This window comes from Ceratotherium simum, chromosome 15 (genome assembly GCF_057802395.1).
Source record: "Ceratotherium simum simum isolate JZ-2026a chromosome 15, ASM5780239v1, whole genome shotgun sequence".
Taxonomy (NCBI): Eukaryota; Metazoa; Chordata; class Mammalia; order Perissodactyla; family Rhinocerotidae; genus Ceratotherium; species Ceratotherium simum.
Window position 1 is genome coordinate 34,793,706 of NC_141914.1, and position 27,475 is coordinate 34,821,180.

The 27,475-nt window shown below is 38.3% G+C and overlaps 1 protein-coding gene across 9 annotated transcripts in view; it reads right to left on the reverse strand.

The window, feature by feature from the left end:
• LPP (LIM domain containing preferred translocation partner in lipoma) overlaps window positions 1-27,475 on the reverse strand; it is a 665,849-nt gene that overhangs the window by 142,581 nt on the left and 495,793 nt on the right. For all 9 annotated transcript variants that reach the window (XM_087439870.1, XM_087439863.1, XM_087439871.1 and 6 more), the window contains one exon: window positions 18,778-18,904. In XM_087439870.1, the coding sequence (XP_087295996.1) occupies window positions 18,778-18,904 (127 nt within the window). The remainder of the gene's footprint in view (window positions 1-18,777; window positions 18,905-27,475) is intronic.

Sequence of the window (27,475 nt, forward strand, 5' to 3'; positions counted from 1 at the left end):
AGAAGGACTCAGGATCTACATGCAGATACATCATATATTAGCCACTCTCTGGTTCTTAATTTTCATTACATGAAAACTGATTAGTAATTTTCAAACCTTTTTATTTTTTCTCTTCCATCACACTTGGGGAATATGGCATACTGCATCAGCTAAATTTTCTCAGAGTGATAGCATTTTCTCAGTGGAGGTGGGCCTACGGTTACGTCAGAATCAGTGTGCGTGTACCAGGTAGGTGTGCATGGGTGTGTAGGTATAGTGATAAAAGTTCCCTCAAGTGACTCTTAGTTTTCAAGTTGAGAACCAGGAAACTCCCTCCAGGTCCCTCCAGCAAAAAACTATAATTTTATAATTCTATGAATGAGTAGTAGAAATGACACAGAAAGGACAGCAGTGTAAAATGCAGACTAATTGCAGAATATAGTGGCCAGTTGAGAAGAGTATCATCATTAAAAGCAGACATGCTGAGCAAACAGAAACGGAGATTGGTTTATGAAAATCTAGGCTGTGCTTCTTACTCTTATCTGTGTGACCTTGGAGAAGGTACTGAACTGCCTTCGGACTAAATTTTCTCATCTGTAAAATCCAGATAAGAATGCCTCACCACAGTGAGGATTAAGTATGATCAGCCGTGTAAAGCACTCAGCATGGTGCTTGGCACATAGTCAGTACTCAATAAATGAGTACTGTCAACAATTTTGAGGCCAATCTGTGCTAGAGGTACATAAACCAGTAAGAAGTGTCTCTGTCTTTAAAGGCTAGCATCGCATCCTACCTCCGGTTTAGAATCTCACATAACTCAGCTCTAGAATGGATTATCTAGAACTTCTGTGAATGAAATGAATATCAAAGTGTTTTTAATGTGTTTTATATTTACTCAATTACCCAAAGGAACTAGTTAATATTTTAATATCTTAACTGGAAATTCCAGAAGATCTTATGTGTGGCCATCAGCAGAGATTGGTTTCAAGTTTATGCCCAAACACAGAAAGCCGAAGTAATCTACATTATAATGTTCTAACACTCTTGGTATTGCAATAACGTAGTGAATGTTTTCTGACACTGTGTGTCAGGCACTGCTGTAAGTCATTTACATGTTTTACTATTAACTTCTTTGAACCTCAAAAATGTTATCATAAATACTATTATACTCATCCCTATTTTGCAAATGAGGAAACTGGTTCAAAGAGAGGTGAAACTTGCTCGAGGTCACTGTGGCAAAGTAGAAATTCAAATCCAGGAAGTCAGATGCCAGATCCCAAGCTTTGGGCTTCTCTGGTATGGTGGATAATGGTAGGGTCTCTAGATAAGCCTGAATTCTAGACCTACATGGGTGTCCTTGAATAAGCTACTTCCTTACTAGGTCCAGGTTTCTCTGTCTAAACTAAGGGATTTGGATTAAATCTAAGGCCCCCCAGCATCAGGAAAATCAGAATTATTACCCTGGTTCAAATATTGATTCTCTCCTTTCTGTGACTTTCTAACTCAAACTATCCAGCGATTTGAACGACAAGGATTAGGGTTAGAGGGAATCTCCATTTTCTCCCTTTTTTTTTTTTTTTGATATTTATTTTTTTTAGCTGCTGTTTTCTTTTGTTTTTCCTGGCCTGTGTTATGTTGGCAACACAAAGCTTTGTGTATATATCTACGTGTTTGTAAACGTTTATGTTGCTATTGCTGTATATTTCCTTTGTTTAGGAGAAATAATAAGTTATAAAACAAACACAAATGGAAAGGAAACAAAATTAGACCAGATTTCACCAAAAATAGGAAGCTTACAATTACATTTGTTCCATTATTTACTGCGAATTTCCACCTCTATCCCCACTGTGGCACTCACGATCCCCCTTTCCTAGTTAATTTTTCTCTATAGGACACACTACCATCTGATATGCTACAGATTTGACTTATCTTTGTGTTGTCTTTCCTTACTAGAACAGAAGCCCCAGAACAGAGGCTCTTTGTCTGCTTTATTCACTGCTTTTGTGCCAATGCCTACAACAGTGCCTGCACACAGTAGGTACTCAATAAGCATTGACAAATGGAACTAAATTGCTTCCTGATAAGAAGGATCATTGGGGGCTGATGGCATGTCACTATTGAATTTCTGCTTTCTTGGTTCCCTTAATGATATCATCAACCTAAGACAGAAGTCGAGGAATAAGCCTCATCCCTGCCTCTTACTCTCCCCTGACTTGTCACAACACGGCTGCCTTGGTTCAGGCTCTTATCATTCCCTTTAGATAATGCGAATGACACCCAGACTGACCTCTAGTCTCCCAAATCCTCTCCTGTTCAACACCTGTCCCCCCAATAGCACCCAAAGTGATCTTTAATGAATATCTATCAGATCACATCATTCCCTTGTTTAAACCCTTCATTGGATCCTCAGGGCCTTCAAGATAGATTCTAGACTCTTTAGGAAACAAGAAGCTCTTCTGATCTGACCACTGATCATCTTTTTAGTCTCATTTCCCCTCCTATACACTATTCTTTAGTCCTACTGCACTTTTTGCAATTCTCTGTTTGGTCTCTTTGTACCCACTGAATTGCTTGTCTGAAACACCTTTAAATACACAGTTTACCCAGAAAATTCTATTCACATTCAGCCTCAACATGACCTATGTTAGAAAACTTTTCCACTTTTCCAATCATAGTAGGCTGTTCTAACTTTCTTCCTCCACAGTACTTTTTACCTAACTCCAGCAATCCATTTATCATCATAATTGAGGTATTTGTAAACATGCCTCTCTCTATTTTTCAGACTACTGTTTAATGGAAATATCCGGTGCAGTGTTTGGCATTTAGTATGTCTTCAATAACAATTGAATAAATAAATGACGGAACAAATAAATACCATAAATTTCCTATCTAGAAATCCTTATCTTTCTATTTAAAGCATGTTTATAGAAGAAATCAGTTCCCAAATCCTTACATACAACACAAAGTTTAGAATTTTCCTAGTCTTACCTAAACAAATCTCGTGGCCTGTCTAGGGTATCTCTTGACTTCGAAAGTAACTGCAATGCTGAGGCCATTCCTTCCATAGGTATCTTCTTACATGATCTCCAAATGAAAATCCACCTTGAGCCCAATGCATCAGCGAGAATGCTGCTATTACAGACAAATTTTGAATGGCAACCGGATGCACACACCTGAATTGTACTTCCTTGATCTGCCAGAGGAGAACCGGAAGCAACAGTATCCCCACGCCATCTATGACCAGAGATGTAGAGCACGGGAGAATCCAGGATAGTAGGACGTGGGGTAGACTGTTCCCAGTACTGCTTTAGAAGCACAAGAAAAGTTTTCTTTAAAATCAGGGTGTCACAACAGCTGCCTGAAGACACCACACATCCAAAATTAGGAGTGGGAACTAAGTCGAAGAATCAGTTAATCGGTGTCTGGCTTCCTGAACCACCTTAATGAAACAAAATGCCAAAATTCACAGATACATTGACACTCCTGCTGACAGCCTAAAATAGCATCAACTTCCGACCGAGCGAGCCAATTGCTAGCTATTGCACTGAACTCTTCTTCCTGATGACATGTCAATAGGGTGACCTTATTTTCAAGATGAGTTCCCTTCTCCTTGCTCTCTCTCATTTCCACTTTGGCAGTGAGACTGGACTTGGCTTTTTCTAAGGCTCACTAGACTAGAAGATGTCACTGCAGATGGATTGATAAAAATTAAAAGTAACTATTTCCATATGTGAACAAGGCAGCACTGGATTGGGATGAAGCACTGGGGGAAGGGGATTTCTGGGTGGAGATATTGCTAAAATCACAAGAACCAGGTTTCAAGTTCAAGAGGGAACAGAGGACTAGAGATATACATCTCAAGTGCTGTTAACAGAAATAGTGTTACATTTAGCACTTCTCTTATATCATCTGGAGTAAGTGGCCCAGCTGGGCACTATTACTCTTGTAGGAGAGCCAAGACCGTATCCCTGCAGACACCCGGTGTAGCGCAAACAAAGTGATGGTGCACCTGGATTTCTACCCGCTGCCTGGTCAGTGGTGGGACCTTCAATCAGAGGAAATCAAATCATACTAAAAAAGTCTCCCAAGAGAAGCAGAGGGAGAAACAGAATGAGATTTGGCAGAAAAGCCATATGATGAGCACAGACTCTGTGGGCCCAAATTTCTGCCAGGCCTTAACTTAGCTGACCTGCAAAGCTATAGTCATAGGCACAGTACATGCAGGGGTTAAGAGCCAGGCTCTGGGTTCAAATTGTAACTCCAATAATTACTAGACCCTAGGCAAACTATTTAACTTCTCTTTGCTTCAATTTCTTCATCTGTAAAAGAACAGTACCAATGTCATAGGTTTATAGCCCCAAAATATGAGTAATGCATATAAAACTCATAGTATATAGTAAGTGCTCAATATATGCTAGTCTATTTTTCTTTTTAAGATTTTATTTATTTATTTTTTCCCCCCAAAGCCCCAGTACATAGTTGTATGTCATAGCTGCACATCCTTCTAGTTGATGTATGTGGGACGTGGCCTCAGCATGGCCGGAGAAGTGGTACGTCGGTGCGCGCCGGGATCAGAACCCGGGCCGCCAGCAGCGGTGCGCGCGCACTCAACCGCTAAGCCACGGGGCCGGCCCTATGCTAGTCTATTTTAAACAGAACCATTAGTGGGAATATTTAGGATCAAGTCATACTAGAGAATCTCTATTGCATGTAAAAGTCTTGGTGGAGTGGCACAGAGAGATTTAAGGGCTCATTTGGCTCTAACTCCTCATTTTGCTCTTTGGGGAAGAGTAAGATAAGGAAGATGTGGTCTCTCTTCTCGGCGATCTTACAGTAAAGAAGGAGATATAGATATATAAACATATTACATATAATATATATTACATATTATATATAATATATATTACATGTTATATATTATATATTATATGCACATTATATATTATATGCATATTAAATAGTATATATAACATATATACATACGTGTGTGTGTGTATACAGATGAAAAATAAAGGCCATCAAAGTCATGAATAAAATACAACTGTACAAGAATTAGAAGGAAATTAATTCTGACAGGAATTGGAGACTAAGTCCCAGGGTAGTTTACAGTGCCTCTCTATTTGTATAACGCACCTCCCGTTATTTATTTTTTTTAAAGCTACAGTTGCAAGTGAAGTATATTATACATCTGAATCCTGGACCCCAGCAGGACAAAGTCTTCACTTTTCTTTAATCACTCACATCAATAACCCAAGTAAGTTAAATTCAAGGAAGCAGCAATTCCACTCTGGCCTGGTGTCTGTCGCTTTGCTGTCTCCCTGCTCTCTACTGCCTGACAAAAGGACCCTGGGATAAGATGTGGTCCAAGTGTCTCCAGACTCTGATTGGCCTTTAACTGTTCAATAGAGATCACAGGTAAATTTCTTAATGGTTTGGACAACAATTGCTGATGGGTCTCAAACTCTCTTGATGGCAATGCTTTAACCAAGGCAGAAAAAGAAAGACAATTTCAGCAGACAATAGTCAAAGAAAAATTAACTGAGTTTTCTTCTACCTGCAATTCTTAGCCTAGTAGTAATGCACTCTTTGTTCTGCTGAAAAACACTCCATATTGATTATGCTGACACTGACAGTAAGCTGTGTGGTGGCTGGTTTTCTTTAAATTTTTTTTTTCACATCTCAGATGAGAAAGTGGGTTATGATTCATCCTGCACAATCTGAGTCAAAATTCATTTTTGTCTCTTTTCAATTAGTTGTCCTGCATTCCACATTAAAAAGCAAGAGTAGTTTGCTCAGCAAATGAGAACACTGTGGTATGTCTTTGTGTGTTGCTTTCTCACACACAATGACTGAAAAACAATTTTTGTATTCTCTAATGATATTCCAATAACAAGAGAACACCATAAGAAAACACAACAGGTTAGTTCAAATAGAGACAAACACTATTAAAAATTCAGAGAGGTTGATTATTACACACTAATCATAAATGGCAAAAATCAAGTCAGATGCTACGCTGGGAAGTGATGCTAACATCTTGTACACTTCTGATATGTTATGGTTTAGAATGCATTTTCACATCTATTTATTTAACTTGATCCTCACAATAAACATATAAAATAGATAGAGATAATGATATTTTTTAATAGGTGAAATAACTGACATTCAGGAAGGTTAAGAGGTTATATAAAATTGCTGAAACTGTGTGTAATTTAATCCAGAAAAACCTAAGTTAAGTATTTAGTTCCATCTCTTAACCTGTCCTTACATGAGCTGGTTTCTCTGGCAATAGGATAACTCTAATCTCAAAATTGCTTAGATAATGTTTTTAAATAATGCATACCAATACGTTCTAAAGCACATTACAAATGTCAAATGTCACCAATGTCACACAAAGATACAGGATTGACACTTGGATTTCCTGACTCCAAGTCCAGTGCTTGTTTCACTGTGCCATGTAACACAAGATGAATTATTCATTTTTATGACAGTGCTGTATTATCTACACTGAAGACCGTTGTCACATTAATGGTTACTAATATCACTATCACTTTTGTATGCCAAGTACCATTAGTGAACAATATTATTGACCCAGGAAAATCCTTAAACAGTGATGCTAGGGTATCCAGCTCAGTATACAGTATTCCTTATATTCTACAATCCTGTTTTATTTTTATTAACTGACACTTAAAGCTACTTTAAATGCAGAGGACCTTCTCATAAACCTTAAGAAATGAGGAACAGTACAGGGCAGAGTATAAAACGGTCTAGGAAATATAATTCTTGATTGTCTTTTCCAATTCTTCTGCAGAACTCTGAAGCAAGCAATGTTGTAATTCTACAGAGGGCAGCTATTTTCCTACCCACCTCCGTTTTAACAGTATATAGAAGACAACATACGAAAAGTGTTTGAGGCAAAGAAATTAAGAGGCCAAAGGATCCCAATAGATTATTTAGTCCAATCTCCTAACACAAGAGATGAGGCCTATGGAAAAGGGGCTGGCCTAAGATGTCACAGCAAGTCAGCGGGAAAGTGTCAGGCCCAAAATCTGGCCTCTGAATGCTTTATGTCTGGCTCTTTACACCACTTCCCAGCCTCTCATGATAACATGCCAACTCCGGGTATAAAAAAGCTGTTTATTTTATAAAACCTAACTCAATGGGTAACCTTGAGGACATCATTTCACCACGATATTCCATCAATTTGTCTTCTTGTTGAATTATATCCACATTTCTCAATATTTTGAACATTAGAGAGTTCATGGATAAACATTCTAAAATTTAAATATAGTATTTAGCTTAATGTCTTTTAGGGGAAAAAAGCAACTAGTTCTTCAACCCATCAAATCAAACTATGGATATTATTGACATAGATGAAAATAAAGTAGTTTTAAAAGTTAATTGATTTAAACAAAAATAATAGGTAAATACTAGTATAGATAGCTAATGTATATGGTAAAAATTATAAGGGTACCCTCCAATGACCAAAGAATGGGAAGCTCTCAAGATACATGATTTTTAAGTACCACTCTAACTTTGCCATGATCTTAAGGTTGAATAGGGCAGAAAGAGAGGCAGTGGAGGTTAACAACTGTTTTCCATTACCTCCTGCCTACTGCATCCTCTTAGGCTTCTTCAACAAGTCACTCCTGTACAGTGTGTCTGTTCTTGTTAAATTTTAACAAATGATGCTCACTTCCAGGTAGCAGTGGAGCTGGGTCCAGGACTCATAAATTGAAGGTTGATGGGCAGAGAACCAAACGAAGACTGAGATCACAGCTGTGCAGTGTCGTAATGAGCCTGGGATTATTTAACGCAACATGACTGATGTCCGAGTCAGAATTAGGAATAGAATGGGGATAAGGTCATTAATTTGGACCTGCTTCTGAGACTTCCTAGGTTATTGGCCTTGGATGTTTTCCGCTTGTTTTTCTTTAAAAGCAGTCAACTGTCTTTGTCTCTAACCACAGACAGTGCATTGCCAACCAATCTTTCCTCTCCAGCAATGGGTGTCTCTTCACGTGAACTCCTTTGGCATTTTACCTGGCACACGTCAGCTGGTAATAGTGGCAAAAGCCCCTGAACCCAGATGAAAAAGAATGTATTTTCCACTGCCAGTCATGGAATCTGATCTTCATCAAAGCCCTTGATGCTAGAGGATTTAATAAACGCTTTCTCTCCTTGCCCATTACGTTACCTGATTTCTATTATCTCCTATAGTACACACTACAATGGTTGGTCTATAGTAGGCACTCAATAAATATTTGTAGACAAATGAATCCATTCAATTAAAAGTACAACAGATGCCTACCAAGTAGAACTCCACAGATGTTCAAACAATGGCTTTGCTGACAGTCAATTAATTATGCCTTGTGACATTCTAAACTGACAATTCTAATGTCACTTCAAAGTCTGGAAGGAGATGATTATCTGTGTGTTTTAGAGAAAGTTGTGGGGAAAGTGCAGATCGGGGGGGGGGAAGCAGGGGCTGTGTGGAAGGGAAAGAGAATTGAGTTCACAGTTATCTGTATTCGTGTGTTTAAGATCAGAAAATGCATAATTAGCACTTGTAGGTTCAGGTCTCAACTCCACCATGTCTCAGTACACAACCAAAGACAACCTAAGAACTGAGACTTTTTTTGCCATACACAATGTGTGTGCCTACCAGCTCTTTCTCTCCCAAAATGTCGTTTGCCTCCACAGTTATTAGGCAAAGGATGTTTGATTATGAAGTAAAACTTTTCTACTTTTCTTTTCATTCTCTGATAAAGAGAATGGTGATCCCAATGTAAGTGAATGAGTGGGTGTCTGTTGTTTGTACTAAGAGAGTATGAAACACCAACTGTGGGTAGTGTTTCACAGCTTTGAAGGGGCCTAGTTTAAGTGAATGACCTTTCACAACTGGTTGCTATGGAAAACACATGTAAACATGGGAAAAAATGTTTCTTTCAATGTGATGTCCTGCCCATCCGGCCCAATTAAATTTCTTCAACAGAAGAAAATTGAGGATGTAAGAGATTATCCTAGGAACCAAGGACTACAAAGGAACCCCAGAGTAAGGGAAAATGTGATCTAGAACCTAAAAAAGAAAATCTATGTAACCTAACCATTGATCAATTTCAATCCTTAATTTTCACGTGAAATACATGCAAAAGACATCAAGTTCAAGGATGTCAATTTAATTTTGATTGGAGTTCATTGAATGGTGCAACCATGTCTTACTCTACATTATACATTCTCCAGTGCCTTTAAGTGGTTAAAAAAAAGGAATAAGAAAGTCTGAGTTATAATACATGGCTCTGTCACTAACTAGTTTGCAAACCTAGAAAACTCATTTTCATCATTTCTAAAAATGAGGGGATTTTCCTAGGTAGTCTCTAAGATTCCCTCTAGCTCTAATATTATATGATTCATAAGGTTCTAAATAAATATCTGTTAAATGAAAGAAATATTTTCTCCTGTAGTTTACTGTATACCATGTCCTGCCACAGGGAATATGGAATGTCTGCTCACAATTTGCATTTATAGGTACATTAATTAATTAAACAAATATTAAACATCTCCTATGTGCCAGGCCTTGTTCTATGACCGAAGACGGCACACAGCAGTGAACTAAACAAAAATTGTCTTCAATCAGACTTCCATTCTAGTGAGGAAGATAGACAATAAATATTACTATATTTATATTATAATATAATATAAAAGTGAGTAATTTAATGAGGATGAGAAAAAAAGATATTGGGGGTCTCTTCAGTTCTTTTGTATTTGAAAATCAAAGAGCTCAGGACAGTACATATACATAGGTCCTAACAGGTTATTGATTTTATTTTATTATTTATAAGGGCAATGTGTTCTTCACCCAAGTATGAATAAGGAGTATCCAGGTCTGAGTTCACAAAATTAGGAGGCCCACCCTACTTCCTCACCTTTGCGAACAGCCCTGACATTCCTCTTCCCTCCAGCAGAGACTAATTTCTATTCTTTACTCAGAAAGGAAATTTTGGCTATAGAGTTCAAAACACTCCCAGCTGTATGACCTTGAATGAGTCATTTGGGCTTCAGTTTTCTGGAAAGTGAAAGGTTGTCCTAGACAGTTTCTAAGATTAAATTCTTCTTTACAATACTATAAGTCTAGGTTTCCAAGTCAATGCTTAAAAACACACTATATAGCCAAATTAATTAAAAATTAAAGTGTGCTAAGATGGAACACATAAAATGCTTAGGATTATTATTTATTTAGTGCTGTAAACATATATTGCCCCGAGCAAACACTTTACCAGAAATCACTACCACAAAAGGAAATATATTTAATATGCTTCATTAACTAGAAAACATTCTATTCCCACGACCCACAGATACCTTAAACAAAAAGCTGGAGAGGAACAAAACCAAGAAATCCATTTTTTCCCAAATCAATACACCTTTTCTCTAAACCACTCATTTTCTAATTTTTCTTCCATTGTGGTTTTGGAGTTTTTAAGTAATTAGGTCATTTTTCTGTGAAAATAAGATCCTTAAGGCCTCAGGTTCCATCTGTACTAAAGGCAGCTGCCCACCTAGTGTCATTTCCCAGTTTGTAACTGACAGGAGCACTTTGGAAACCATTTTTTTGACACAGAATAATAAAAACAATGACATACAAATTACTGAGCACCTCTCAGTTGAGACCCTCTAAGCACTTTTCAAAGCAGTCACGTTGTTTATTGCACCGATGAAAAAGCTAAAACACAGAGCATGTTAACTGATTTATCTTATAGTCCACAACAAATCCAGCAACATGGTGCTAAGGGAGCACAACGGGGTGGAAAGAGAACAGGATCTGGAGTCAGCAGCCTTGGGCCCCAGTGCAATTCTGCTGCTTAAGGGATCTATGGCTTGTAGGGGCGGTGGTGTTAGCGGCTCCTGGATAGTGGAGAGTCCCTTAATGACTCAGATCCTCTGTGTCTCCATACGCCAAATGGAAATAAACATACTGGCTGTTTTGCAGGGCTGCTGTCTAGTTCAAATGATATAAGAAGTATAAAAGTGCTTTACAAAACATTATATAAATGTTAGTTGTAATCATGTAATAATAATTATAATCTGGGGGTAGAACTAGAAATTGGATGTAAGAAGCTGATTCCCAGGTAAATTTGATGCCTAAGTCACCGATGATCAGAGTTGGACAGTACTTTCAAAATTTAATCTCATAGTCCATGAGATGCTTGAATACCTACCACCACTTCCTCAACCAGGGGTTATTGGGCTTTGGCCTAGACTCTTTCAACTCTGCCAAGAACTTGCTTCTGTCTGTTAAAAAAGTTAATTCACTATACTGAATGGGAGTTTGCCAGCTTCCTCTCACTTGCCTTTGTGGCTAACTTTAGAAACACAAACATTAAGTTTAATTCCTTTTCCACATGGCAGTCCTCCAATAGCGATCAGGGTTCCAGGTGTTCTTTTCTCTGCACCTTCAACCATACCTCAAATACTGGTTTCCACTTTCCTAAGCATTTAGTCCAAGTCCTCTAGACATGCGCACTTATCGACTGGTCTTACTCATAGAAAAGAAATGGACTATCATCCCCACTGTTTGGGGCACGCTGCTTCTATCCATGAACATTCGTTGGACCTCCATTTTGCTCGCAAATGAGAAGATGCATAGCACCACATATGGTGAGCTGGTTCTATCGGTAAAGTCATCATAGCACATGCCCATTCGTGCTTTTCTTCTCCTGAAGCTTACCACGTGCCAGGTCCCCACTGCCTCGTATCTTCCACTTCTGTCCAACAGTCCTTTGAAGCAGTCAAGCCTAGTTCCCCCAGAACATACTTCGGGCTTTATGCAAAATTTCTCAATATATCTCACTAACAATACTTAGAGATAAACAAAAAATTCTTAGATAAATGTCAAGTGCTGTGAAGAGAATTTATTAGTGCTGCTCTGAAGGCATAGTGTTCTTCAAATAGCTCACTAAACAATTTTAAGACTCACACACTTCAGTTTTTTTTAAAAGAAAGAATAAGACAACACTATGTAAACAATGCCAAGATAATTACAGCTTTGTGCTTAAAAATAAGCTGGAAGATATTTTCAGTCCATCCTCAGATATATTACAGTATCTATTTCCAGAGATACTATATTCTAATAGTGTTATCTTCGGCCATAGGGTCTGCACAGCCAGAACACCATCCTTTTGGAGAGAATCATGCCATGGTCACAGACATAGACATGTGGAACCTCTCACATACAAACACGCTTTCTCTTTCAAAATGCATGAAAGCACAAAACTTAGAGGCTCTGGGTGTATCAACCAACATGGAAAACTCTTGGATAAATTCAAAGAGATGTATCAAGGATATCTAGAGACAAACAACTTTCTTTTACATTTCTCCCTCAAAATTGTCTGAAAAATCTAAGCTCCGATGCTGGCAACTAGCCCTGTAAGCTCCCCAATTTTCTAGCAATGATACCTTTCTCCCTCATTCATTTTAATAGCTAATTTTAATATTCTTCCGCTCCTATTTTAAATTCTGAAGTTTACCCTAACTTATAATAATGTATAGTTCACTACCTCTTTCTTTCTATGAATCCATCCCCAGAACTGAGAGTCTCCTCTAGTATAAATATATTTTCCTAGTTGCCCAGAGAAACTGGTTGCTCCAAGATGCACGCACTTGATCCAAGGCATGCAGTCTTACTGCAAATGATTTGGGCTAAAGACTCGTTGCCTGGTTAATTGCATTAGATGAGAATTTTCTCCTATCTCCAACTTTCTTTTATGTTTCCTTTATTCTCCCTACATGGTAGTGTTTTGAGGCCCACTCAAGGACACCATTGCCAACAGAAAGACACTTGGGAATGTGCTATCTACCAAACTTAAGCCCAAGTAGACAGAAAATGTTCATAGCATGAGAGACTTTATCTTCCCTTCAAAGATATGGACTTACTCAACTGCTATATTATGGTTCATTCTTTGTGGCATTTATATAATACTGTAATGCAACAGTCACAATTTTTGATGAAGATGGAAGATAGAGAGCATGGAAACACTAAAATTTGCATATTTTTGAAGAAATCATAAAAAAAAAATAACCAGCTGAGACTCAGTTGAAGGTTCCTGCTTGTAATCTTTTATCAAGGACTGGCTTGAGAAAACAAGATGAGCTGTAGTTATCAGTGATTTGCCTCCCCTCAAGGTCAATAGAAAGACTACAGTCAGCTAACATGGTTGATAGGGAGGTACCAGGTGTGCTATCTTCCTAAAGAATGTATCTGAGCCATGGCAAAAAGGCCACGCTTAGCATCACACCAGTTAATTCAGAATTACAGATAGTTAAAATAGATTGTCAGTGACATTGAAGTTCAGGCTACAAAACTCATGGCTCTGTGCACAGGTGGTCTCTCACTTGAAGATCATGACTTCAGGAGGGAAGGAATGACATGAGGCAGGGATAGCCAACGACTGACAAGCTGGAGGAACAACATATGACTTTCTGTAATGGTTATGAATCAGAACGGACTTGAGATCAGAAGAATAAATCCAAATCCTGAAACTTATTAGCTATGTGACCTTGAACAACTCACTGAGCTTCTCTGAATCTCGGTTTCCTCATCTGAAAAATAAAGACATCATCACCAGATCTGTCAGTCAGACCACGGTTGTGAATAGGCTTTTTAAACTTGTAGAGCTTTAGGTAAGTATCAGCTTCTGTCATCACCATCTTAAGGGTTATCATCTCACCAACAATAAAAAGGGTATGTAAAATAAACATACACAAGAAAGGGAAATCTCAAAGATCCACTATAATTGTTAAAACAGTTAAGTTTAGAAGGCACAGGAATGTGACTCTCTCTACTTCTCCCCCAAGAAAGGAGTCTTAAGATAATTCATTTGCAACAGGCTTCAATACTTCTTTAGGAGGAAGGGGGTCCTGTGTAGCTATGTAGTAGTAGCATCTCTAGCTGTTTTAATCTGAAGTCATTCTGGCTTCCCCACAATATCTATATCAATATCGATATCTGTATCTATCAATCATCCATCTAGACTGTTTCAAAGTAAGTTGTAGACATCATGACACTTCACCCTAAATACTTCAACATGTTACTCCTCAAAATAAGGATATTGTCCTATATAACCACTATGCCATTACTATACTCAAGAAATTAACATTAATGTATTATCTAATATAAACATCATATTCAAATTTCTCTGACCTTGCCCTAACTACTTTATAGTTTTTTTTTGGATCCAGAATCCAATCAAGATTCATGCCTTGCATTTGAATAGCATGTCTCTTTTAATTTCCTTTAATCTACAACAGTCTCTTATAACATTGACATTTTTAAAGAATTCAAGACAATTGTCTTGAAGAATGTCACATCATCTAGATTTGTCTATTTCCTAATGGTTGGATTTAAGTTAAATATTTTAGCAAGACTATTACATAGATGACGTTCTGTATTTCTTACTACATCATATCAGTTGGCACATGTCAATTTGTCCCATTATTGGTGATGCTAAATTTTGTCACTTAGATTAAGAAGGTTTCCTTCAGATCTCTTCATTGTAAAAGTATCTTTTCTCCTTTGTACTTAAGTCATCCGTGAGGTGATCTTTTGATATCCCTCCCAATACCTTTAAGCATACCGCAATTATAGTTAATTATAAAACAACTGTTAAAAGTGATGAGAGGCTCCATAATGAAAACAAACAAACAAACAAAAACACAAAAATATATTTAAGAATCATTGCACTTAAGGAAAAAAAAGAAAAATGGGGCTGCATGGAAAGAAAGCAACGTGATCACGGGGGAACCTACTCTGTTGACAAGATTATTTACATTTTGTTCCCTTTCACTCCCTGCTGCAGCTTGGAATCTAGGAGAGCTTTGACATGAAAGCACTTAACGACCTCCAGCAAATCAGCTATAGCGTCAATGAAAATTCTAGCGTTAAATAGGCAAAGTGATGGAAAAAGAGAATAGGTGATAGGTTGCGGTGGGGCTGGGAATGTTAATGCAAGAGAGTGAAGTTCTTTTAGGGTGGTGCTTGGCAGTGCTATTTCCAGCCCAGAATGGAACTAAGGTAAAATTCTGATGGGGAGCAAGAGAGGACTCATCCATCTCTCTTGGGTCAGCCCCTCTTGTTTGCAAACACACTGATATGTAGCCTTCCTTCTGTCATCTCCAGGCAGACTCATGGACTTCTACACTACGCCTCAGGCAGACCCAACGCAGTGCTGACATGTGCACTGACATCCCTTACATGTCTGCCTCTCTCCTGTCCTTCCCAGGGACTTGTGAATTCCGTGAGGGCAGAGCCTCTGCATCTCGGTGTCCCTAACACCCAGCAGAGGCAGGCATGGAGAATGTGCTTGGGAAATGTTTAATGTTTAAAGAGTGGAACAGTGAACAATAGCTCTGTTAACTCGTCCTTTGTTTCCTGCTTTTACCTAGCCAGTAAGAGGTAGAGCTGGCAATCAAATCAAGGCATTCTGGCTTTGGAGCCCACGGTCTTAACTACTATTCATGAAACAATTCCCATAGCATTTGATCTCGACATGCAAGGGCTCATTATGTAAGATAAAGTCCCTAGCCTTTAGTCAGGCATTAAAAGTCCTCTCCACATTAGTCCCAACCTACTTCCCCAAACTTATTTCCCAATATTTATTCCTTCATAGGTGCTTCACTCCAATGATTTTATTCCCTGTAATGTTAAAATTTCCCTCATCAGAAATGACATCACTTCTCTACTATCATCCCATTTCCAAATCCCTATCAGCATAATTTTAAAGACTTAACACAAAGGCTAACTACTGGATAAACACTTTTCCTTCCTACCTCAGGATGTCCTCTCTACTGTTTCTGAATTCTCAGAGAACTTTGGCTGAACTTCAATTAAGTCACTTGTCATTTTCTGCCTTGCATTATGATTCAACACCAGAACTCTGTACACATCCCCTGTTATACTACATGTACCTTTAAAGGTAGGACTCATGTCTGCCTATCTCCATATGCTCCAACGCCTAGCAGAGTAGCCTTCACGTAACAGGCCCTTGATGGATGTTTTCCACAGAAAGTAAATTTTCCTTGAATAATCCCGGCCTCAACTCAAATTTTGTTCATTCTATCTACTTAGAAGAGAATACCCTCTTATCATTTTCCATCTGTCCAAAGCTGATCTCCTTCATAAACTTTTTCTAAATATCCAGCCTAAACTTGGAGGTGACGGATTTGTTTATCACCTGGACTGTGGTGATGGCAGTACAAATGTATACATACATCCAAACCTACCAAACGGTATACATTATAATTATATGCAGTTTTCTGTATACCTCAATAAAGCTTGGGAAAAATCTTTTAGAAGAAAAACATGCATAGACCTGGAGTCTGGATTCTAATCCAGTCCTGCAATTTATTAGCTGTTGATATTGGGCAGATTACTTAACATTTCTGTGCCTTGATTTCCTAATCTCAAATAATAGCATTTACTTCATGGGGTTTTATTTTTTCCATAAGGATGAAACGAGTTAATTCCTATAAAGTATATAAAATAGTAATGCCATATTGTAAGCACTCAATAAAAGTTAACCATTATTCCATATTCTCTAATTTTCTCTCATGGTTTGTAATCCTCATTTGGCAATGATTATTTACCAACTGGTGATATGTTCTATGTTCTATTTTTGCCAGAAATTTAAATTTAAATCAAGTGTTATTAATTGATTTTTAATGGTCATATCTTGTTTTCTTAAACAAAGCATGGGATAACTTTGATTATTGAGCATATTCTATATGTCAAGAACTTGGCTAAGTGCTTTGTATAAATATTTCATTCATACTCACAAGAACAGTATAAGCTAGCTATTATTTCCGTATTATAGATAAAGCAAAACAAAAACAAAGATTTAGAGAGACTAAGCAATTTGTTCAAGTTTTCTAAGCTGGTAAGTAGTAGAGCTAGGACAACACTTGAAGGCAAAAATAATATTCAGTTTGTATCTGTTTCCCAGAATGATTAATATATATTCATTAACACAATTATCATCTATGTTCTATTTTCTTTATTGCTATGTATTTTGTTGCTATGATATTTGAGGCATATATACTTGGTATGTTAGCTTTTCATTTTTAATATACCTTAATACAGAGACCTTACGTTTCACTTTTAACATAAGTTTATCTTAGACTCTAATATAAACCCTTCTTGTACGTCAATGACAAGAGCATGATATACTTTTAGTACATTAATATAACTAGAGACTTTTTTTTACTCTTCTCCATGCATTTGTGCTAATCTCTATCAATTTATGTTTAGTTTTTAGCTTTGTTATACTTCTTTGGATTAATGCTGTTTCCATAGCGAACTTACTAGTGTTCAAAGAAATGCTAGAGAACACATGCTCCACACCTCTGATTCACCAAGGTGGGAGGGAAATGGGGCTCAGGCAGACAGGGAACATGTCAATATCACTTAGCCAGCGAAGGCAGAAGGGACCAGAATCAGAACTCTTTATTCCCACTATTGTGTTCCTTTTGCTATGCTACACTCCTCCTGCATACAAATAAGTGACATGTTTTTCATATCCTAACCCTGTCCATCTACGACGTGGCTTTGGACCAGTGCCCTCAGTTTACCTGTTGTTACACATTCCCAAATAGGAAGCAAGTGGGGAGACATAAAAATAGGAAATATTTGAAGAAGGAAAAGCCCTGTGCAATTTTTCCACCTCTGTGCCTTTGCTCTCACTGCTCCCCAGATGTAATATCCTTTCTCTAAACGTCCTTAAAGCAGTGCTAGTCAAAATACGGTCCACGGATGGGTATCTGACTAAGAAAGGTTTATCACCCGGTGATGAGACAAGTACAGAAACAGAGAGTGCGTACTTAGAAAATATTATAGCAATTTAATAGAGCAATTTATTCCTGTTGAATCTAATAATGGTAAAACTTGGTGTTCCATTTTGTGTTCTTTTTATTTCATTTGCTTAGTAAGTAATTTTAATTGTACACTACAAAAATATTGGTCTCCAACAGACTTCTACCATCACAGAAAATTTGAGAGGCACTGCTTTAACGGGTCCAGGTTCAAGTGCCACCAATTCTTCTATAGAGCATTCCTGATGTTCCTGATAAATGAGCTTTCAAATTTTATAATGCTTGACCTAAGCCTCTCTTATGCCTCTTATTACTTTCTACTTAGACTAGTAATTATTTGTGTGCTTTTCTCATCTCTTCAGAATAATTACAACCTTCCTGAGGACAGGTTATATATCCATAACACCTCATAATTGGCATATAATTCATAAATTCACATTATACTAATGGACTGGATGGATTAACTGTTCATAACTATTCACAGGTTTGGAGAGGGTAGAAGTCCAAAAAAACACAGAGAGCACAACTTTGCCTGAACTCAGATAGGGAAAGGATTGAGAGAGTACAGAGTTCAGACACTACCCAATTCCATATTTTGTATATGAGTATTTACATCAGTGAGAAACCCGAACATAATACAGAAACCCTTTTTCTCCCTAAAGACAATCTAATAAATTGTCAAAAATTAAGTTTTTAAATCAAACTTGTATCTCAAGAAACTCCACAGTACCCCTGAGATTTTAGTACAAGCTAAACAGATATCACATTATGGCAGTCTCACAAACCAATTTCCAGAACACTCGGTTATGTGGGCAGGCATACCAAATCCAATGCACCCAGACTCAAATCCTTTACCAGTAGAGCTGATAATATTCCCAATTACTAATTAAGGAAAACAGAACAGAGTACTGACTTCCGAAGTCAGCTCTAGACTCCACTCACCAAAGTATTCATCGGCAGGTGGATTTTCCATGTCATACAGCATCTTCTTGGTGAGGTGCTCGAGCTCATCTTCAGGGCGGAATGAGGGGGGAGTAGCCGGAGGCCCCAGTGATCCTGTTTGTCCACCCTGAAAGGCAGAAAAGACATAGTCCTTTAAATGCAATCTAGACATCAACGAAGGCAATCAAGTAGTGTTTGCATCATAGAGGAAAAAGCACTGGACGTGACTATTAGGAGTCCTGGGTTTTAGAATTCAGTTATCCAGTGTCTGACCTTGGAGACACCACTTTATTCACTTGCCTTATCTAGATGACTCATCTATCAGGCTTTAGAAATCCATGTTTACAACAGTAGGACACTATTTCATTCAACAACTGCTGAGTAATCACTATGTACCAGTCATATATTTATACAAAAGCTATATAAATTGAGCCTCCCCCCTTATGGAGCTTACAGTCAAGTGAGAGATATAGGCACACTAATAAGTAAAGATAAAGCTACTGCAGCAAGTGCATAATCAGGGTGCAAATGGGACCTCTCACGGAGCCTGAGAGGAAAAATTCCAGAGAAGAAGCGGCGGCACAGACTAGGACTTATTCAGCTAAAGGAGAGGAAACATACAGGTTAATGTTTCTCATATACAGGTGAGGAAAAGGCCAGGTGGCATAATCCAGGTGGAAGTTGTGTATTTCTGGATCATGCATATAGTTGGAGATAGGAAATAGGAATCTTAACAGGAACAGGGGTCTAGAAAGCGAAGGGATTTCTGATTCTGTTAAGGAGGCTGAGTAATTTTTTTCCCCAGCTCTGCAAACAGCCAGATATCACATGGAGAAGGTACATCAGTAGCATTGACACTGAGCTGGTGTTTAAATAGGTGGGTGAGCCAGATATATTACAGCAATGTAAGGGAATTGAGTGCCAGGTGAAAGAGCACTTGAGGTGATCAACCAAGAATCCAAAGTATGTAGAGAAAGGAGAAAGGCCAGATGCCAGATGTAAAATAGCTTAGAGCTATGTCAGTAAAGGGACTTGATTATATTTTCCTTTGCATGTACTATAACCTTGACCATTTCCAATATCACACCCCAATATCTAAAATCGAAGTGTGAAAAATAGAAAGACCGTTATAAAAGGTTTAGAAATGATTGGGCCGGCCCCGTGGCTTAGCTGTTGGGTGCGCACGCTCCGCTGCTGGCGGCCCGGATTCGGATCCCGGGCGCGCACCAACGCACCGCTTCTCCGGCCATGCTGAGGCCGCGTCCCACATGCAGCAACTAGAAGGATGTACAGCTGTGACATACAACTATCTACTGGGGCTTTGGGGGTAAAATAAATAAATAAATAAAATCTTAAAAAAAAAAAAAAAGAAAAGAAATGATGATGATGTCCACCACGGCTAATGGGCAGATATGAGATTGGGAATGCCCTTCCTTGACGTTTATGCATTCTTAAAATCGTTGACCAAGGGTTTCTCCTCTCATGAATAGTTTATAAGAATCGATTCAATAAAACTTGAAGTTGCATATGCATTCATCTGTTATCTTCACTATACCAAAATGAGTTCTTGGGTGTGAAAATCCTATAAAATACAAATCCTTGTACAAATGCCTCATTCTTACTACCAACATTTATTTCAACAGCTCCAAGATGGGTATTAATTATTTGTGTGATGTCTATAGCATGAAATGCTTCTAAACATAACTGAAACTGTTGATTGGTGTCTATTTGGCCTCTTCTCTATAACTATTTCCCATTTTTCAGTTTTTAAAAATGTACAAAAAGTTGGAGTACAGACATGCAAAAGGCTGAAAAGGCCAAGAATTTTCTATGTTGATCACCCACCTACCCCTGGGATTTTATTTCATTGTTGGACAATGTGGATTGGGGACTGGAAAGCAGTGAATAAATTATGGCATGTGGCAGGCGACAGAGACAAAAATTAGAGCTGCATGCTGGGATCTGAAGAATCATTACCTCAATCTACTTATTGTGAGATAAGGAAATTGACACTCAAGAAGACCAGGGCAGAGCTAGTTATGATAAAGCCAGGACATGAGCCCTTCCTAGACTCACTCATTTATTCAATAAACATTAAATGTTAAACTTAAGGCCTCCTCTAAACTGCAAATAATGCCTGCCCTATAGGGTTGGTATGAGGGTTAAAGGAACTCTTGAATAATTCATTTATACTTTTGCTTATTAGTTTATCTGCTCATTCTTACAGTGTCTATTTACACAAAGATGCATTAGACACAGTCTTTGCCTTTGAGAGGATTGTAGTCTGGTGGGGGTGAGAAGCATGCACAAATGATTAATTATAAAAAGCATAGGATATTGATGGGAGGGGATGTAGACATGGACACTGAAGGAGCGACTTGCTAGTATTATTAAACTTTAAACTGCACTTCTAGGAAAACTTCACAGAAATACTCATAAAATTTGCTCTGATGCTGAAAGCTATGCCACCGATATTTATTTGAAATACTAGGAGGGTTTCCCATAGTGGACAGGTTTCAGCAGAGCTTCCAGACTACGACTGATTAGGAAGAAGGACCTGGCCACCCACTTCCCAAAAAATTGGTCACGAAAATCCTATGAATAGCAGAGGAGCAGTGTCTGATACAGTGCTGGAAGGTGAGAGAATGGCGCGGAAAGACCAGGCAGGGTTCCGTTCTGCTTTACACATGGGTCTTGGAGTAGGAATCAACTCAACAGCTCTGACAACAAACTCATAAAATTATATGACCAAGGTTGTTCACAGAAACTATATCTGAGAGAAGGAGGAAGAAAAAGTAACAATGTAACTATCCATCCATGGGTAAGGCATCACCCAAATAGACAATGATAGACACCTAAAATGGAACGTGAGCAGGTTGCCAAAGAGTACGTTGTAAGTCCATATGTACAAGTATGAAAAGATGACCTAGCCATGTTATCAATGAACAGATCCAGTTGTAGAATAAGCATCTAAATGATGGTCTCACTTTTGTAACATAAGTACAGTTAAATTCTCTACAGATCTATATACAGCTAGGGGAAAAAAGCCTAAAGGACATATACTCTACTGTGAAAGGGGATTATCTCCAGTGTTGGAGTCCTGGGGGGGCTTGCACTTTCTAAGTTTGTTTCTTTATTGTATTGTATGTAATTCTACTTCTGTAATCCATGAAATATAACTTTTTTAATGCAATGAATTTAAGTGATAAAGATATGCTGGATACTAAGAAAACTCTAGAACAGGCTTTTATCCCAGATCAAGTGGGGGACTCTGAGAGGAGCAAAAGGTCAGAGGTGAGAAGCAGTTGGCTGTGAGTGGGGAAAAGTGTAAGTGGTTCTGTGTTTAAGACTGGAGAAGTTAGAGATAGGAAGGGTCAGCTGATAACTGCCATGCCATAGTGAGGTGCTTAGGGCTTCTCTCTGGGCCTGAGGCTCCAGGCCTTGTGTGAGACAATTCTGAAAATCTGATGAGCTAAAATCCCTCTGGGCAGAGAATAGCATCCATAAAAATGCACATAAAATTTACTTACAATTTCAAGAGATTCATAGACTACAGGAAACATATCCAAAGACCCTTAGATAGGAACATCCAGGCAATAGAAACTACAAGAGGGATTTTCAGCAGGGGAGTGAGCTAATCAGATTAGAAAGCTCTGGCTGGAATGGAAGGTGGATGGGAGAGCTATGAGACTAGAGTGAAGTGGGGAATTTATCATAATGTACTTGTGGCCAGAGAGAGTGAAGGGATATACTATGCGGCAGTGACATTACGGCTGGAGACAGACTTCACTATGATACTAACTCGGTGTCCTTAGGTGAGCATGTGAACCTCTCCTAACTTCAGAATCCCTCTGTAGAATGGGCTTGCCAATGCTACCTCACCATCTTTATGAGAAATAAAATGAAATAGCTTGCATCTCATGCTATACAGGGCTTAACTACTTTCAAATCATGCTAACAAAGGGACTCTCTTTGGATCCCTCAACCTGTCTCTGAGGGAGGGGATTATCCCAGTTTAGGTGACAAAATTAAAGACAAAGATAGAAGAATGACCTACACTTTTTTTTTTCTAGGTTTGCAATAGAGAGCTTGAGCTTGAGTCCAAGAGCTTGAGTCCAAAATATGGTGTCAGCTGACTCCAAATTCCATGCATTTTTTCCAACCAAACATTGCTTCCCACCGGGAAAGTGCAGAAAATTATGAAATACTACCACTGATATTAATAGTGCTGGCTGTTTTAATTTAAATCAACAACTATAAAAGAAAACTTGCTAATTCCCGCTTCCAGTCTTAGGGTGGACCCTCAAGGACTGGACACAATTTATTATTGTTTAGGCCCAATATCTGCTTCTCTTTTAACATAAACAGAGGCAAGAAGAAGGCCAAATCTGTTCTCTATAAATCTAAGCCAGCAATTCGGATTCTACCCTTAGCACTTACGTTTCAAGTAGAGGTTTAATTTCAAAGTACATTGTTAGTATTTCACAGATTTTAAGAAAAACATATCATTCCTTTTAATCTCCCAATACTCCTTCCTATTTGCTTGCAGTACTGTTTTTGAAATGACACATTTGAAAAGGCTCTTTCCTTTTCTTTTAGATTCTAATCTCATATAATGCTAATCTTGGATTTCTGGTATTTCTTATGAACAAAGACCCCAAGAGATCATCTGTTCCAGTGTTTCTGAACCTTATTTGGCTACAGGACCCCTCCACCCCCACCTCACACACACCCAGTGCATAATACTCAACATTAATATAGGGAATACATATTGGTAAAAACACAGGTTCCTCAATTTCCAGTTGTCTTTCACACTGAGGAAGACATAGCCCAGGACTTTCTTCAGGGTTCAAGTCCCATAAGTAGTAGTTTAGTACTTTTCTCACTGGCATGAAGAAACCCCTTTTAATTTTTCTCTCTCAGTAGTGCTTAGGACTCAACATGTCCTAAGAAAAATTAGTAACTGTTTCCAATCCATTTTTTAATATGCAGCTTCTAGCATTGTGTTTGAGTAATAGAAAATTTGTGGAGTAGGGGGTTAGATGGGGATGAGTTCCATTATTTTGTTTTTTATTTCTTCAAAAGTAGAAATGTGAATAGTATCAGCAGTGTATTCATTGTAGCATAATAATAACTCCTCATGTTCGTACGACCTTTTTCAAGGTGCCTGCTTTCACATACACACAATCTCAAGTGTTTATACAAGAGGCCCATGGGATCTGTAGTACCATTTTATGGATGAGGAAATTGAGGCTCAGAGAAGAGAAGTGAGCATCCGTGAGTGAAGTACCTCACTGAAGAGCACAGAGCCCTAGACTGAACCCCAGGGGGGCTGAGTTGGGCGTGTTCCTGCTACATAGGGATGCCTCTCAGGGTTCCAATATTGTTGTCTTCAATGTCTTCTAGCTCTGTTCTTCTGTAGCAATGTGGATTTTAATCTTCTGACTCTATTATCTAAGCAAAGACTCTTTCAGAGTGAAGTTTACGGCTAAATAGTGAAACAAAAGCACTGCAAAACAAATATAAACAAAGTCTCTATAGACTTTTCTAAGAAAAAGACATTCTTATAAGTATCAATATTCACCACTAATACTTCTGTTCTTTGAAATGGCTGAACCTCCTAGTAAAGGCAAAAAACATTATAAGACCCACAGATGAGTTACAGAGAAACAGATTTCAGAGGACTCCTTCAAAATTCTCTCAACATACTTTTCTAAGGAATTGCCAAGTGCCAAACACTATCATTACAAAGTCAAATTATTCAGAATTCGTGTCTCGGACAACTCACAGTTTAGGAAGAAAGAGACATGAAAATAGATAATAATAATAAAGTGTAAGTACTGAGACACAGGTATGAATTCAGTGTTCTGAGATGTGAGAAGGCTTCCAGAAAGGAGATGACTTCTTAGTTTGGTCCTGAAGGATAAATTGGATTTAACTAGAAAGGAAGGAAGGAAAGAAGAAAGGAAGAAGGAAAGAAAGAAGGAAAGGAGGAAAGAAAGAAGGAAAGACGGAAAGTAGGAAAGCAAGAAAGAAAGAAAGAAAGAGAGGGAAGGAAAGAAAAAGAGAGAAAGAAAAAAAGTCAAGCTATTCCAAGAATGGTATGTATAAAAGAACATGTATGTTAAAAAAAAATGTTAAGAAACAGAGGAGGAACAGAGCTAGGATGAGGCTAGAGAAATAGGCTGTGGTCAATGTCAGACTTTGTTTTAGGTAATAGAGAATCATTAGGAGATTTAAAAATGGGGACTGATTTTACTAAAGTCATGCTTTTGAAATAAGCATACTGGCAACATCTTCAAACACCACAGCTAATGACGCCTTAAAAGATGCAACCAGACATCATGGTATTTCTGAACAATTTAATGGCTAATACGCTTAAGGACTCTGATATTTACTAAGTGAGGCAGAGTCTGCTAACGGCTCACCAAATCTGCACCCTTGTCTTTCTGAGCACACAGCTGGACTACATTTTCCATTCTCCCTTCCATATGAGGCGCAAGAAGGAAGGAGCTTACCCCATGGAGGATAGCCATCCACTGATCAGGCTGGCCTGTCTCAGACTGTTACAGAAGGGAGACTGGAAAGAAATATGCTCAAAGGTGAATGGTTGAAAGTGATGAGAGAGTGGTTTATATTCTTTTTCTTTATATGTAACTTTTTTCCTGACACTTTCCTGTTAGGAAATAGAAAATGTCCAAGTATCTGCAACTGGTTCTTCTCTGTCATGGTTGTTTACTTGCTATGGGCCCAGCTAGAAATCATTCTAGGAAAGGCTTAATATGAATATCGCAGCCAAATTTGGATTTAGGTCCCTGGTAAAAGTTATGAGTGAGATCGTGCAAAAATGAAGACTGTTTCTGCAAAAAAAATACACATGGATAGAATCCTTGGCGAGCAAGAAAACTCGCCAGACTAAGAATAACACAAATAACAATATGCGTCATGTTTATATAGTACTTCATGGTATTTAAAGTGTTTTATATATTCTTACATAGGAACCCATAAGTACAGAGACCTATTTATCTCTCTAATCTTAGTTCTGCATTTAACTTGTCCAGTAGTTTTGATCAAATCATTTCTATTCTCTGAGCCCAGTATCTTTATGTGTTTTCAAAGATTCCTTTGATTTTATTCTATCATATTTTTGTGCCCATAATATGCAGGGCACATATCATTATGGATATTTATAGTGAAATCACAGATATTCATATTTATGCATACTTTGTAGTCTATAAAAACAGACACACATTGAGTAAGTGGAAACCTCATTATTACAGAGATTTCCATTTACAAGAGGACTTAAACCACTTGTCAGCATCCCCTGAAACAATCTAGAACTTCATTCAGCATTCTGAATCTGAGTAAGCAGCTGGCAGGTCATAGGGTTTCTGCAGCCTACTGAACTTTCACTACACATAGGGCATGAAATCAAGAACATACAAAGGTTAACCACCCCATCCTACCACCACCCCTCCTTGGGTGGAGAAAGAATTCCACTGTCCCTCCTAAAGAGAAAGGAAGCAGGGTAAATAGCCTGCACTAAGGTGCAAACAGTGAAGACCCCTGGAGAACACCCACAACCTTGAATCTTTGTTACCATCAATCTAACTATTTAAATATATGTGCTAAGGATCCATTTGACGACATGGCTACCCAATATCTGTCAACATGTCAGCCTCTTGAGTTACTCTGATATTGACCTCAGTGTGGGTCATTTTTTTCCCATGAGTCCTTACCTGCTGTTGATTTCCTAGTTACATAGTGCGAGATAACTTGAACTTAGTGCACATCCGAACCTTACCAGAAAAGCACCGCCCAGGCAGATAAAACACCAGGAAAGGGCAGCCAAGATATTCAGAGAGATTACATGATAATGAATACTCTATCACTCGCTACCAGAGCTGCTCATTTTTCTTGTCCATTTGTAATGATGTACAAGAGGTTCCTTCTCTCAGAGGGAAAATAACTTCAATTATGTGTTCTTGAAAAAAGAAACATTGAAATTATCTTCTTTCAAAAGGTAGAATTAGCCCCATTTTGGAGCTGAAAGCCTGCCATAAAAAATATATTTCTGATATTTTCGTTCTTTTTTCCCCCCTACTTAACTGTGTCAAGTTTGCAGTTTGCAATTTCTTGAGGCTGCTTCTACTTTCTGACTCTCACTGAATTATCACACTCTACTCTCAACGTCTGTTTAATGGAAGAAGCCCCCCTTCAGGCCGAGGGCAGAAGATTTGCTGGACACCCATACTGCTTCAGGTTAAAGCAATGGGCCACAGAGAAGGAAGGGGCAGGGAAGAACTATCTGTTAACAATGAGAAACCCATAAATGAATGTTCCTCACAGCTTCATGGAGGTAGAAAAGCATTCTCTTAGTTCTTTTATTCATAAGTTCCATTTTCTTGGAGAATGAATGGTAAGGGCACAAAGAAGACACATAAATTTTGACTTTGAAAGTTGGATTCTAGCTTTGAAACCCATTCCAGTTAGTCTTCAACTTTCAAAAGCTTTATTTTCTGATAACTTCTTTTTCATGCCATGCACTGATGCCTCAAAGTCACTTTTCTTAAGACAATTTGGAGTCATGAGGAAGGAGTGATAATTCTGAATTACAGGGTGGTGGAGTTGCTGGATGTTATACCAACAGGGGAAAGTGCTGGGTGTCCACTAAGGGGCCCTGTGGTATGTGCAGAAT